At 31.3% G+C, this 16338-nt stretch overlaps 1 protein-coding gene across 2 annotated transcripts; it reads left to right on the top strand.

Annotated features, from left to right (window-relative positions):
* The first annotated feature begins 722 nt into the window (after window positions 1-722).
* Window positions 723-14811, top strand: Cnx99A (Calnexin 99A). Of its 2 annotated transcripts, none has more exons than XM_088236585.1 (13): window positions 723-810; window positions 1514-1630; window positions 3628-3804; window positions 4719-4868; window positions 5214-5419; window positions 5503-5710; window positions 6207-6327; window positions 6641-6783; window positions 8252-8368; window positions 8456-8596; window positions 9310-9432; window positions 11089-11283; window positions 12752-14811. In XM_088236585.1, the coding sequence occupies exons 2-13, from the start codon at window positions 1514-1516 to the stop codon at window positions 12815-12817; spliced, it is 1764 nt and encodes a 587-aa protein (XP_088092711.1). In that variant the 5' UTR covers window positions 723-810; the 3' UTR covers window positions 12818-14811. The 2 variants fall into 2 exon arrangements, with proteins under 2 accessions (XP_088092711.1, XP_088092712.1); XM_088236586.1 differs by having other exon boundaries at window positions 799-1264.
* Window positions 14812-16338: the final 1527 nt, after the last annotated feature.

Raw genomic sequence — 16338 nt, 5'->3', positions numbered from 1 at the left:
CGAATTTAAATTTTATTTTTAGTAATGTTTCAATGTAAAATTACTTGAATACAAAGAAATTAATGCAAAAAAATAATATCTTGCGATTTTCAATACATACATTTCAAATATATTATAATTATTCAAACACGTATTTATTATGGCCTATACATAAATCTTAGTATATATACCATTGTGTGATAATATTATCCAGAAACAAAACATACAATATTTTAAAATGTTAAGAGGGACCAAAATAATACTACAAAAACAAAACAAAAAGAACCGAGATATCATGTAAAACTTAACACAAAATTTAAATATGGAGCTTAATATTAATAGGTGTTTTTCTTGATTATACACGATATTATAACCGATTACCTATTACCAACATGACAATAAATATGGCACACTATGCTGCGCATTGTTCTAATAGTTCTATTTTCAAATGAAAGCGGTACTTTTAATACGTAGTCTCTGGCACTTTTCAACCAATTACGTTCAAATACGTACATTTACTTAATATTGCAACATTAAAAATAATCTGAATATCGGGGATAGTAGTTAAGGGTTTCAAATCTCAATCCTTTATTTAAATCTAAAATATTTTTTATTTTTAAACAAAATGCTTTGATTGAATGTTAAAATATTCTGTTTATTCAATATTTTCTACTAAAACAAAATGAAAGACTGTTTGTAATTTGGCTTGCTGGCCAACATAAAAAATATTTTAATCGTCTGGCAATACCCTCTATGACAACTGTTTGTTGATGATTGGGTGAAATTTTTTGACCGCTTAGAAAAAATCGTGGGCCGGATACTGGAGTGAAGGTATGACGATTTTCGTAAATTTTCGCAATTTTACTTCAATTTTCTCATCATGTTCGTCTGTATACGTGATTTTATCAATACGTAATTAAGTTTTCACCTAAACTTCCAAAAAAATTGTCATCACGTTCTGTGACTCGTGTTATATTTTTTTATTCCTGATTTTGACAATGCACTTAAAATAAACTTTTCCACGATTTCGCTCTTTGTGTTAAACGAAAGATATGTTTTTCATTGTGTGAAGATGACTTTAATTTAAACCGTAACTTCCTTATCTTCAACTGCAAGCGCTTTGCCGGCAAGTCGGTCTCGATAGTTCCTAATCCAATTAAAGGGTATTAGACTCACGAAAGCAGGATGTACATTACGGTTTAAAATTATTAGTTTCATCACTCGGAACAAGATAGCTATACCTGTATATTTGACTACATTCCCGTTTCCTTGTGACCGCTTGAAAGTAAGACTGTAAATTCTTTTATAATGAACTAACAAAATTCAACCAGGTTTTTCACATTTTGAATTCCACAAATCAGCTGTAATTTGTGAATATAACTGGACAATTTAAAACCATCTTCTTTTAAATATTTAATATATTTTGCATTATCTGTCCTCAATCAAATTTTATTAAACATAATCTTGTAGATGACCCGCAATCTCCTACACTTTTCTTTTTCACCTCCATACCATAACTCACAAGTTCTTTCAGATGAAGCCTAACTACCTACTGTTGGGTGTATGTAGCCTTTTTTTGGTGTCTTCCATTAACCTGCTTTTTGTCCACGCACAAGATGACGATGACTTTGACGATGGTGTAGTATCAGAAGTAAGTATACTTTGAACACATTTACTGCCACCTCTATCAATTAATGGTGTTATTTAGCACATGAGACACTCTACTTACACTTGTAATTTTTTGCTGAATTATCTAGATCTGATGAAGTAAAATATTTGGTCCGTAGGATGACCGTTTTTACTGAGATATTAAATAGGTTCTAATCCAGTCAATTGGAGGGCCTTTTGTTCATCTTGGATAAAACAAAAATAAGTTATTAAAGTAAATTATAAATAATTCTGAAAACAATTGAATATGAAGGAACATTATTTACTTGTCCATTTATTTTTGACCTGGAAAATTTAGAAATAATGATGTCTTTTCAATAGTTTTTACATTTGAGTGATCATAACAAACAAGCATCGGGACAATCAAATAATTTAATTACCTACTTAACTAAATATTTTTCAGTTTCAGTTTTTGCTTGCTAAAAATACATATATTGTAAATATGCTCAATCTCAGTTCAAGGTTTCAGAATAATAATGGAATTGGCTGGAAATGTTGTATAAATCTTAGAATAACATACATAGTTAAGTGTTTTTTTCTGCTTGCATAAAACATTTATGCATGTGTATTGTACTAAAGATTAAATGAGATTTCTATCGATGAATTTAGAACTTGTATCACCTTTCTATAACAAGCTAACATTTTCTTTACTTATTTGACCCATTATGCTTAAAAGTTACACATATTTTCTTTTCCATAAGAGTTGCAGCATTATTTAACATACTTCGGTATCTTTTTTTAAATTGTAGATCATTAAATATTTTCTTACTGCTTGTTATGTTTAATTTATTGTTATTGTACTTACTTCGGTTTTCACAATAATTACTACACATTAATATTTTTTCATGTATATTTTGATTAGTAAATAGGTTTCTTTTAAAATTATTATAAGTAGTATGTGAAAAAAAAAGAAACAGGCCAGATTGTGGTTCTGCAAAGATAAACAAGACTCCAGAACATAAATCTGAGGTTCGAACTCACTACAATTTATTGAAATACATACATAGATATGTATAAATACATATAAATAACATATATGACATACTTATTATAAATTTTGTGTGTGAAAATGATTATGGTAAAATATTGAATGTCTCCTTGGATGTGCGTTCTAATAAACATAGAAAAATGTTTGGCAGATTGACACTTTTTTTACCATGATAATGTTTAAACCTCAGAGAAATAATTTGCTAGAGAAGTCCTTTAGCTCTATTGCATAGAACAAAGGCGTTCCAAATGTTTAGTTTGGTTTTTAGTTTAACAACAAACGTTTAACGGACGGTTTGAGCTTGGAATTCTCGGTCTGAGTACCTACGGCCCGTTGTATTGCTGTAAACTGTAGCTAACTTCGTGGTGGATTATCATACAATGGTTTTTGTCCGTATGGGTGACTCCATTAGCGAGTGGCGTATTATTACTCTAAGGTTTAAACTATCTTAGAATTACACTAGGTATATATTATTTCTCACAATATTTAACATGCAGAGATGATAATATCAAGTATAAGATTCTCTATCAATATATTATATTGATAGAGAATCTTATACTTTTCTGATATTTAAATATATGTATATATATATCGTCGGTCGGTGTGCTTTACTGCCAATCTACCATTTTGGCAAAAATGATACTTTCATATTGGGGGGTTTATAACTCTTGGATGTTCCTTAATCATACGATACACGTGGGACCAGTAGTAGGCTAACTTTCTGAAGAAGAACAATGCCGCTGCTCTGAGTAAATAATGTGTTTGATTTGATTTTAAAAACCGTTTTTACTGTCTCCTGGAAAAAGTTGATTTAGTAGATTGGCTGTAATGCATGCCGATCAACAATGTGTATATTTGCGTTCGTATTTACCCTAATAATTCATTTTTCGGGCCATTTTCAAACAGTTGTAAATTATTAACTCAATGCTTGAAAATGGAAATCAGGCAATATATTTTATGATGCCATTATTTTTTATTAATATATCTTATAGGAAATTGACACATTCGAAGAACCACTGGACTATACCAGCCCCGTAGCGAGCCCTTCTAAATTTTATTTTGCTGAACATTTTGATGATTCCGAAAAAGTAAAAGGGCGATGGGTCATGTCTCAAGCGAAGAAAGATGGCGCTGATGAACAAATTGCCAAGTATGATGGAGAGTGGCAGGTAAGATTCGGATATATTCGCAATATTCGGAATACACCGATAAAATGAATTCGAATAGCACAAATTTTGTAAAGAAATGTGGTAAATTTTGAATGGTGTGTTTACTTATACAGTCCGATATGAAGGTTTTCAAATTTTTTTAAGTTGGGCATTCAAATATTGCAGAATCTCCAGCCTGATTCAAAACTTAAAAATTGCCACTAACAGTAGTACCTATTGGATGGTGAAAAAAAATAACAAATGTCTGAAAACTTTGAAGCTTTTCAGATATTTGTTATTTTTTACTTTAGTAATAACATAATTTGAACATCTGATTTTAATAATTATCAAGTATCCATCACATTTCTTTAATTAAAAATAACTCTAAAATGATAAATAATTTTTGTATGTTATATATATAGTTGGATAATTTATATAGCGCCATTTTTGTGAAAATCACCTCAATTTGCATTAATCAAGTTGTCTTTGAACCAAGTTGCATTAATAATGACTGATGTTAGAGGCGGCATTTTATACTTAAATAACATTTTTCAGGGGCTTGCTTCAGAGTTAACAATGTTTTAACTAATGTAATTAAAACATTATTAACTTTTAACTACTACGAACAATATGAATTACTCAGAATTTGTTGTTTTTAAATGCCAATTAAGCTAATTTGATTTTACATGTATTTTCATGAAATATAGTATTTTTAACCATCTAATCCAATCAATACAATTACTTATCTCATTTTAAATATGGCCAATAGTTAAAATATATTCTCTCTGGATATTATGTAACTGCAGGATTCGTTATCTTGCACAATATTCACAATCTAGGAAACGCTAGAAAAAATACATATGGTGAAGAACATACTCTTTGATGTTGATTCATTGATATTTTGTGATAAAAAATAATATGATTATATTTTTCAGGTCGAGCAACCTGAGAGATCAATTTTAAAGGGTGATTTAGGATTAGTACTCAAAAGCAAAGTGAAACATGCTGCCATATCAGCACGTCTTAATAGGCCTTTTGTATTTAGTGATAAGCCACTCATAGTTCAATACGAAGTTACTTTACAGGTTAGTCATAAATCTTTATTACCAAATAATAAAAAATGGCTAAAAATGTTGAAATTTGATTGCTTCAATGTCACATTCCATTGTTGATAAATCCAATAAAAAATCCACCATATTTTGCAAATTGAGTATCCAATTTTGTAAATGCACTAAATTGATTTAATTAATTGAAAATTGTGATAAAAACTATTGTTTATGTACCTATGTACTTTATAACTTTTTCACAATAAGTTTATAATCTACAAAATAAACCGGTTTTATGGTTTTTGAAAGCTCTCTTCAAATCATTTTTTATTTTTTATTTGAAAAATTGTAATGTCTATAAGTTTATTTTAATATGTATTTTAGGAAGGTCAAGAATGTGGTGGTTCATACATTAAACTGATTTCTTCTGGTAAGGAATCCTCAGACCTAAAGAACTTCCATGATAAAACTCCGTACACGATAATGTTTGGACCAGATAAATGTGGTAATGATCATAAACTTCACTTCATATTTAGGCACAAGAATCCTAAAAATAATTCCTTTGAAGAAAAACACTGCAAGAAACCAAAGTAAGATGTATATTCAATAATTGTATTGTTTTGTTTATAAATGAATAGATTCCAATATCCATGTTTTTTTTGTTTTTTTTTAGCGACCGATTAGAAGAACCATTTAAAGATAAGCGACCACATTTGTATACTTTAATTCTCAAACCAGATAACTCTTTCTCCGTGTTACTCGATAATAAAGAAATCAACTCTGGCTCACTTCTTGAAGACTTCACTCCAGCAGTCAATCCTCCAGAAAAAATTGATGACCCCAGCGACAAGAAGCCCACGGACTGGGATGATAGAGAAAGAGTATGTTCTTTGGTCTTTTAAATACATGCATCTACTGAACATTAAGAGTTCAAAAACATAATTGCGTTTTAATTAACAAATAGATCGATATCTCAACAGAGACTTTCATTCTCAACAGAGACTCAGAGAAATTATTTGTTAATGTCAACCAAGATGAAGGAATTATTGGGGAATGTGGAAATGTAAGCATTTGCAGGACTTATGACGTATTATTGTCTGGTTTTAATGATCACTTTACATACTGTAACATTTACCATTCTGCCTGATGGTTGTGATTTCCACATCTACAATTTTCAGGATTATATTTACTCAAAGGAGGTGTTCTTTCTCGTAATTCCAATTTTCCTCATAGGTGACTTTATTAACTTTTTGATGAAGTTTTTACAGCAATATTCTTTATTTATGTCTACAAAGGTTTGGACATACTCAAAATATTGTTATCAAAGAGATATTTATATGTTTCTTATCGATTTTCATTGTTGTATATTTCCAATAGATACCAGATCCAGAAGCGTCAAAGCCTGAAGATTGGGATGAAACAGCCCCCCCACAGATTCCCGATCCTCAAGCTGTGAAACCCGATGGCTGGTTGGATGACGAACCCGAAATGATTCCTGGTTAGTATCCTGCCCCTGTAATTACCATGTGTATTTGATTGATCACAAATTGACAATACTGCAGTGAGGGGTACAATGGAAGCTTTTTAAATTTCTTTGTTTTGTTATTTCCGCGGTTTGATTGTAAAGAAATATTACATTTTCGCTAGATAGTTAGATTTAAAAAAATTGATAGTGATATGCGAAACTGAAGAAAGACAAGTCTTTATGAACGTTTTGGGAAAGGGGTGGATGCTTTCATACCCCCTGTAATTGTTCAATCAATGTTTAAATAATTCATGAACATTTTAAATTGTTTATATTCAATTTCTAGATGCTAATGGAGAGAAACCAGAAGATTGGGATGTGGAAATGGACGGAGAATGGGAAGCTCCTCTTATAGAGAATCCCAAATGTACTAACGCCCCTGGGTGTGGCAAATGGAGTGCTCCTCTCATATCCAACCCAGAGTACAAGGTGAACTCCTTATTTACTTGTATATTCTTATTCTTGAGTACCAGCTCAATCGCAATAGGCGCTACTGTCAGTAATAATTGACACAATAAAAAATTATCACCGCGATTGTTCATCGTTTTACCGATGTTAATGGAACATCCACCTAAATTTGCAGATCGGGGATAATTATATTTTTTTAATATTAATTTAACCTCATGCCTTGCAACACCTAATATCATCATTACTTTGTTACTCTCTGAAACCCGTAATTGGTCTTGTTATTTGTTATTTAAACTGCAAGTATTGTTTATTAATATGACTATGTTGGTTTCACGTAGCTAAATAAATCAATACATTTTAAATTTTTTAAGTTTTCCACACTACAATATTTGGTACCACTTAATTATTCTATTGATTAAAAAATTTAAAATATTCTAAAACAAATTTGTTTTATAATGTTGTAATTATTTGCACCCAATTTATCATGTAATAGAATATATATTAGATCTATAACTTAAACACCAGGTTTTTTAGGAAATTTTAGCATTTGTTTATTAAAGAAAATCTTGTACAATTCTGTTATTCAAAGTATTGTCCATCGGAAGTTACAACATTTTCCAATATTTCTGGCAATTTGTGGATCAAAAAAAACCAGTCATCGTTTAAATCAAATAACGAATCAAGCTAATTTTTGGTGCCTTGGACTGAAGTGAAGCGTATTCCGGAAAGTGCATTCTGCAGGGACCGAAACAAATGGAAGACAGAAGGCAACCAGTCTGGACTATTTGGCGAAGGGGCAGAACTTCCCATCCACTATTTTCCAAATAGTTTTTAACGGGTTGAGCAACACGTTGCCGAGCATTGTCATGTTGAAAAATCAATGTCTCGTGTCCCATTCTGACCGTTTTTCCTTCTTTAAACGAATCAGTTGTCGGTACAACTCTCCAGTAATGGTTTCACCCGGTTTTAGAAGCTAATAATACACAACTCCCTTCTGGTCTTCATCTTCAAACTTTTTCGGATGTCCAGGCTGCTCTTTATCTTTGATATCAAAATCACAACTTTTAAAGCGTTGAAACCACTCAAAACACTGATTTCGCAAGAGCGATTCGCAAGAGCACGAGCAAACGATGACTTTCGGCTGCAGTTTTCTTTGCAAAAAAGTGACTCAGCATAACTTCACGCAAATTCTTTTTTTTTTTCCAATTTTCAAAATTTGTAAAAATAGAAAAAAATTGCGCACAAGTAAATCAAACACTGTTGACTTATTTTGACAGCTTATGAATAGAGCTTCAAAATGACATGTTTGTCAATGATTTGTTACAGCGCATACACAAGTGTTGATATGTAGTGTCAAATTCCGGTTTTTAAGCTCTAGACCCAATATTTTTAACTGAATTTAAGTACATAATCTTATGATGACGGAGTTATGTTTAAGATGATTGTAAATGAACAATGTGTGAAAATGTCACAACACTTGTGTTTTCAGGGTGTGTGGAGAGCACCACTTATACCAAACCCACAATATCAAGGCAAATGGGCTCCTAAGAAAATACCTAACCCTCATTTCTACTACGATGAGAATCCCTTCAAAATGACTTCTATAGTAAGATAACACTTTTATTGATAATAATATGAATATTCTTTCCTATGCAAATAGTATGTTCATTAAATATAATGCACTTTGTTTCAGGCTGCAGTTGGGTTTGAGTTATGGTCGATGTCGGCTTCTATTTTGTTTGATAATATTGTGATAACTGATGACATCGATGCTGCCCGCACATGGGCTCAACAAACATTCAGCTTAAAACTCAACAAACTCGACCGTGATGCGGTAATATATAAACTTCACTTTAGTCAATCATAGGAACTCATGTTTCCCTTTAAAATTATATTTGTTATCCTTGAAAATTAATATTAAAAATTCTTAATTTAGTATTTTTAATTTTTTGATGTTAGATTTCTCTCTGGGGTCGAATAATGAAATCGCTGAACTACAAGCCTGGTTGGTGGGCAATTTACTTTGTATATTGCTCTATACCAGTTTCCATGTATGTTTGGTATCTACGCAAACGAGTTAAAGAGGTTAAATATAAAAAGACCTATACATAGTGTGAACTCCTGTAATTTGTCTATTTTTACTTGATACGTCCCATCCATTATCTTGTTGGTCTTCACTACATTAAATTATATGCTTCAGACTTGAATATTAAATATGTAATTTACTTCTACAAATAACAGTACTCTGCCATTTGTTTTTATTACCATTTGCCATATTTAGCGACCTGTAACTTTAAAATTAATTTATATCATAGTAGCATGGTCCCCACCTCAAATTTCAGGAGATTTATAAAGAACAATCCACTCCAGTTTATTTTTCATAAAGTTGTAATTTTACCTTAGATTATAATTTTTATCCAATATTATAACTAAGTGCCATTAATAAGATTGAACATGTAGTTTTCTTAGATGCAGTGGTATATTATCTGGCTTTAAAAGTAGCGCTAGACATGTTTTACTACTGTTTGTGTGGTTTTGTCCCTATAGGATAGTGCTTGGAGCTGGTTAGTGAAGACGACAGACCAGAATCCCTGGCTTTGGGCTGTGTATGTGCTAGTCATAGCCTTGTTCACAGGAATATTCATATACATGTGCTGCTTCCCATCACAGGTAATGCTTTGTACAAAATCCTCCCAAGTATTTTTTAATTTCTAAAGAAATTAATATTACTTAGACTAAAAATATAAATAAAAACTACTTTATTTTTCTATTTAATCATATCTGATAGTAGAATTGCCAACTTTGGATCCAATGCTATATAAATCAAAACCCCTCTCCACAGTCACTGCAACTTCCTTAAAATCACTAAACAAATTTGAATATTTATGTACTAATTTACAAATAAAATAATAATGTTAATCTTACTCCTTGTTATTGAAAAAAATGTACTCCCGAGTTACAATTTATTTAACATCTATATTTATAAAAATTAATCGCCGTGTTGTGTCTCGCAAAAAGTCGAAAATGGCTAGACAGATCTACGTGCGGTTTTTCGCAAAAGTGAGTATATATACTTCCAGAAAAATTGTGAAAACTGTGATAAGTGGAAATCGTCAATATATTTTTTTTTACCTATTTTCAATGATTTCAATAAAAATATTTTTACATTTTTTCAAACAATATTATGTAATCTGTTTTTTTATTTGATTTAAAAACAGCACGTTAAAGTTTTTTTATTTGATTTAAAAACAGCACGTTAAAATTATTTTATGTGTAAATAAAAAAAAACGGAAATAGAATTTTGAATTTACATAAAATCATTTTTCCCGTAAATGAAATGTTGGTAAATTTATACGGTATCACCTTTTTCTATGGCATTATGAAAAACAACTGTCACATAGATCGCGGAAAAATTGTTTCCACTTTTATGACAACTTTTTAAACCATCTTTTTTATAACTTTAAATATTTCTATTGTTATGTTTTAAACATCGCAATTGAATTTAATTTAATGATATTAAAACTTTATTGTTTCTAAACGTTTGTTCGATTTGTACAAGTCAATATTACGTTTTTGTTCAAATGTAAACTAAGACTAACCCTAAAGGAAGACACTTAAACAAAAAAGTCAATTACACTGCACCTGCTTTGAATTTAGGTTAAGACAATAATTTATCCTTTATTAGTTGTTCAGCTGTTTTTATTCTTCATTCGCGTAGCACACGCGGTGGCGCGCGGGCCGCGGGCATCATTATTACGACATAATTTTGTATTTTTTGACACATCAAATGAATTCCGGAAATTTTAAAGTGTAAAACCGGGATGATGAAAAATGTAAAAAACGTTAATTGGGGGGGAATATTTGTATGAGAATGGATGAAGAAAAATGTTTCCTGACCATTTCGGTGTAAAAAGCGGGTAAATGTAAAATCGAACGTAAAAACGAGGTTTTACTTTATTTTATCATTTATTTGAAGCACTAACTTTATGGTTATTCATTATAATAAAAAAAATATAAAGCAAGTTAGTTGACTATACCTAAATAAAGAAGCTTGTGTAGCTTTGAAACCAGTCAGTACAAAAAAAAATGTTGACTGAAATCAAAGTTGTTTCATATTAATTTTATTAAAATAATCTCTTTTTTTTTCTTTTTATTTTCTCTTAAGCCGAAATAATCTCAACATTATATCTGAAATGTATAATTAGAATATTTTTTATAAAAATTTCAGTATGCCGAGAATTTTTTTTTCTGTACTTTTTAAATGAATGAAAACTTATATATGTTCAAAATTAATTGGTGATTATTATTAATCTATGTACATATTAGGAAAAAGAAGAGTTATTGGAGAAAGCGGCTGAGAAAAAGAAGACTGATGAGGTAACCGAGGACCAACCACCTGCTGAAGTAGAATTAGAAGGAGATGAAGAGGAATCCAATAATGAAAACGAAGGGTCTCAAGATGAAGAGGATTCTCAACCAAGTACAAAGCAGGACCTCGAGCAACCATTACCTGAATCTAAGGTAAACAGTTCATATATAATATATACCATCGGTAGAACAAATTGAAAAAAAAAAAACAGAGAGCCCAATTCAGTAACAAAACAACGCATCGACGCGAAAGAGTACCGTCACAGTAGCAGGTCAACGACTAATCAAAACGAACGGCAGAGGAAGGGAGGACAATTCGCAGAGGGAAGGACAATAGCGCACATCGACAAAATCGTTTTTTTGCAAATCGCAGTACGTTTCTGATAGCGATTCGGATAGTCGGAGTTTGGATAATTATAGTCCTACCGTAATATAATATCAAAATGGGATATTAAATTACAAGAGTGGATTTATTATTAAAAATTACCAAATTTCGAATGAATGTGGATACTAAAAATTTCATTGTTTTCGATTCGCTGTGAAATTAATTGTATCTTGAATAATGATGTAATAACTTGCGTGGAAATATAATTTAAAAAATACTATCTTGAATACTTTAACCTTTTCATCCCAGGGTTTACCGAAATTCAAAAGCGGCGAGTTTATTTTACTGGTACGCCTAAGTACATTCCTATTTTTTGTATACGTCGGTAATCAACATTACACAGAAAAGTTTGTTGATTTTGACAGCTGGCTTCTGGCTGTTTGTTTTGAAGCTAATTTATCTATAACAAAAAAATATTTATCTTATTTTTGTTTTGTACACCATTTTGTGAAAAGGACCTAAATTATATTGTTATGGTATTTGTTACAATCAATTTAGTGTAAAGTTTCCGCAAACCAAGTTTTGTAAAATTTTCATTGAAAATAAATGTAAAAATGGCTTTTTTTAATAAAAAAATATTAATGCGCCGCGCTATCTATGAACGATTAGTTTCATATTTTCGTTTAGAATCACCTTAATATATTTCTTATGATTTTAATCTACCAAAAATATGACTGAAGTATCAGAAAAACTATAATTTTTTAAAGTAAGATATCAATAATTTAAAACTAACATCTCTTAGTCCCTATAACAAATTTATTTCAGCAAAACATTTCCATTAAAAAAAAAAAAACAGGTATTGCAGTATCACCGATGATATCAAATATAATGCCTTACATTCCCAAGAGTAACTGAAACTCAAATTAGGGACAAAAATAACACATTTATTGAGACAAAATTACCAGGACCCCAATTACAATGCAAAGTTAACAGAGTTATCTTCGCCTGTCTATAAAGGAAAGCCGATAACTGTGTACGAAAATTAGTATATCTGCATGAACATTTAAAGTATGTCGGTAACTGAACATGTGTAGAAGAAAAAATTGTATGCATATTCTGCTTTTCATACAGAACACTTAGATGATAACTTTCCATTGTCATCGGGGCCCACAGCACCACGAGTTATGAACATATATATACACATATTATGTTTTTAAAACTAACATAACAAAAACAATTACATAGTAATATACATATATATATATGTATATAAAGTTGTTTTCTTTTTCTCTTCAGGCTGAATCATCTGAGAAAGAAGGTGGAGGTGACAATATCCGCAAGAGAAAACCTCGCAAGGAGTAATTTGTTTTCCTGACAACATTTATCACTAGTCTTTCCGCATTCATCATTTACCATTCTTCACCAAATAGAAATGCGGAATACCTTTGTTTTATGTTTGTGTTTTTCATCGTACTTTAACATACATATATATTACTTGGCCTGTTTAATTAAGAAATTATTTTCTCCTTAATGTGCATCGCTTACTTTAACTGAATCCTTGAATATTGGTTTATTTTTCCTTAAAGTCTTCACGTTGTAGAAAGTGTTCAGCTGACAACATCAGTGAAACTGCCACAATTGGCAATGAACCGGTTGATATTTTACTTATGCATTTACAAAGTAAAATTGTTGCATGTGTGTATTTCAATTGTACAATAATAGTATTTCATTGTTCCATTTGGAAATATCCTAATCACGCTAATAACGCCATTATCTTGTCTATTGGTTATACCCAGTTTAAAAAAAACACGCAGAATTTGTGTATATTAAGAAAATCTTTATTTGTTCCTCAATACTAATATTGTCCTCTTTAAAGTAATCATCATCGGATATAATACACTCATGTTCTCGGAGTAATAATATATAATAGAGATGCCATTTCATTATATTGCGTGGAACAAAAGCATTGCAAATTTTTGGTTTGGTATTTGGTTTAACAACAAACGTGTAATGGATGTTTTCATCACTGCTTGCAATTCTTGACCACAGTACCTACAGCCCATTGTTTTGCTGTAAACTATATCTAACTTCCTGATTGATCATCCTAGAATTATTTTTGTCCGTATGGGCGGCTCTATAGAGGTAACTCATTCTAAGCTCATGTTAGTGTTCCAATCCTTGAAATATTTCTGGAACGTATTTTTAGTATGCCCTTCAGTTCCATCTGCGATTCGGTCATCTTTATGGTCAAATGTCGTCCTGAAATAGTCTGCTTCATCTTTGGGAACAGGAAAAGTCGCTGGGGGCCAAGTCCAGTGAATACTAAGTCTGGTGGCTGGGGAGCATCAATGCGTTCTGGTTGTCAAAAAGTCACAAATAAGCCACGAGGCGTGAACGGGAATCCGTCATTTTCACTGGAATAATCTTGAAAATTCACCCTTCACGAAAAAACACGTCTTACTAGTTTGTCTGTTAAAAACCAACTATTTGTCAGAACGGCCGAAAATTGCCAGATTAATTCATTTATAATTATAAACAAAATACATATGTACCAATCTTGGAAAAATAAATAGGCCGTTACAATTTATTACGTATTCAAATTAAAATATTCTATATATTTTTTTTATCAAACCTCGTATGTACATAATAAGTTGTGGTTTGGCAGCTCTGAGGTATGTGGTTAATATTATAATCTTAGCAGATAATGGCTTACTAATTTGATGCTTTCCATTTTGAGCATTTTTGTGAGTGTTTCAGTCAAAACAGTAAGCTATGTCTCATTGGAATTACATATAAATTTATAAGAGTTAATGGTTTTTGTTGTTGCTTATAGGAATATAAATAGGAAAAAATACAATAATATATTTATTACTGATATGACATAAAAAATGAATGCGAAATATGTATATTTATTTCTGAAAATTACCTTAGTATTAAAACCTTTTTCCTGCAATATTATTTTATCATAATACGCACTTTCTGTAAGTAAAAAACCATTAAAAACAATCAAAAGTAGATTTATGTACTGAATAAGTACAGTAGATTTTAATTAGTGTTATTTTTGTCACTTTAGAACATATTTTATTCTTACAGAATATTTTTTTTTTCACTTACTATTGGTAGAAAAATGATAATATATTCAACTTAATTTATAAGTTATTATTGACTGATATCATAATACATTTTTTTTGTAATTCAAAATGTGTAATCTGTGTTCATTCAATAAAATTAATTTTCCTATCAAATATGAAATTATAATCATTTGTACATATTTCAAGTGAAATAGAAAACATTTTTTTACAAATATTTGAGTTATAGATTAAAATGTGTGAAATAAAAATAAAGTTTTTAATTTATTGTTTGTTTTATTCTAAGTACATAATTGATTAACCTGTTTTTATTTTATTTACCATCATTATTAGCCCTTTTGTGCATAAAATCTTATAAATGGTGTATTTCCTGTTTAAAAATAGCTCATGCACTTCATATTGTGTACTTTTTTTTTAATTTTGGAAAACAATATTTGTATGCAGATAAAAAATGTGTTGTGTTGGATTTTCCGAAATATTTTTTTATGGAAATCAATTTCATGTAGATCTTCATAAATCTTTTTGAAATAAAAACAGTTATAAATAAACATTAATATGCTTATATATATATACATATATATTTGGATAATTTATATAGGGCCATTTTTGTGAAAATCACATCAAGGGCGCTGTACAATAAATAAGTATCCCTGCACGTCTTGCAGCTACAGAGCGCATGGACGGTAAGTAATCTAGCCCCTATTTACATTTTGTTTTAATTTGACAATGAAGTAAAGTGTTTGAGTGATATTACAATAAAAACACAAAATAACAAGTCTTGCAGCTACTGAGCACATGGACTGTTGAAATTCTAGACCACATTTACAAAATTTATAGTTGATAACATTTACATATTGAAGCAAGATTACCAATCGTCCTGCAGTTACAAAGCGCATGGATGAGTGAAATTCTAGTAACTTAAATTTGATGATAGTATATTGATCCTTTGAAGAGTCTTTATGATAGGTATAATCATAGTATTTCAAATAAATTATTTATAATTATAGTAGTTATTTTTAGAGGTATTGTCGATGTAGCTAGAGGGTTACCGGTGATGTGTTGTGGTTCTGCTGTAAATACTAGAGCACACAGCCCTGTCCACTGGTTGTCAGTCAGTGCAGGTCAGCTGACCCAAATGCCTCTTGTCAAGGCCGGAGTTGTCCTCGGAGGGGCCTCTTACTTCAGGTCGAAGTGTCCAATTCGCCGTGATCAGGAATCCGTAATGGAGAGAAGCGAAGGTCTCAAGTGAAGTCGAGTAGAAAGCCGGGTTGGGGTGATATAGAGTAGAGATGAGTAAAAGCCAAACATCAGAGAAGTCATTGCTTATTTCAAAAAGTGCATGTTTTAGACCATCAGCTCTCCGCACCCCCCCATTCACTCCCGCCACGTGAGCCTAGGCCGTTGTATACCGCTCGGAGAGAAAGAGCGATAGATGAGGCCGACCACCCGCTCTAGTCATCTCACTCCCTCCACAAATATAGTCATTTTCCCCTCCAGCTACCACGTCAGGACGTCAGTCATGCAGTGGCAGCGCAGTGCGAAACATCGCATATTTGAAATCATTGTAACTGATTTTAAAACTAAATAACTATTCTAAATGCCTCGGTATGAAAAAGGTCACACCGTACGTAACGAATACTAGTCTTTATTGAAGGGAGCACATTACTAATGCATACCGAGGTCACTAATTCTAACTACATAATCTAGCTTGGTGGCGGTCACTAGAAAGGTCGCTTTCCATTGTTGACGTCCGTAACAGCTTGCCCACCATATACCACACACCGCATCTGAGGA

Source organism: Micrasema longulum, unplaced genomic scaffold, assembly GCF_059751315.1.
Source record: "Micrasema longulum isolate JH-2025_06_02 unplaced genomic scaffold, ASM5975131v1 h1tg001578l, whole genome shotgun sequence".
NCBI classification, from domain to species: Eukaryota; Metazoa; Arthropoda; class Insecta; order Trichoptera; family Brachycentridae; genus Micrasema; species Micrasema longulum.
Note: the sequence above shows the minus strand (reverse complement) of the source record. Positions and strands in the feature narration are given on the sequence as shown.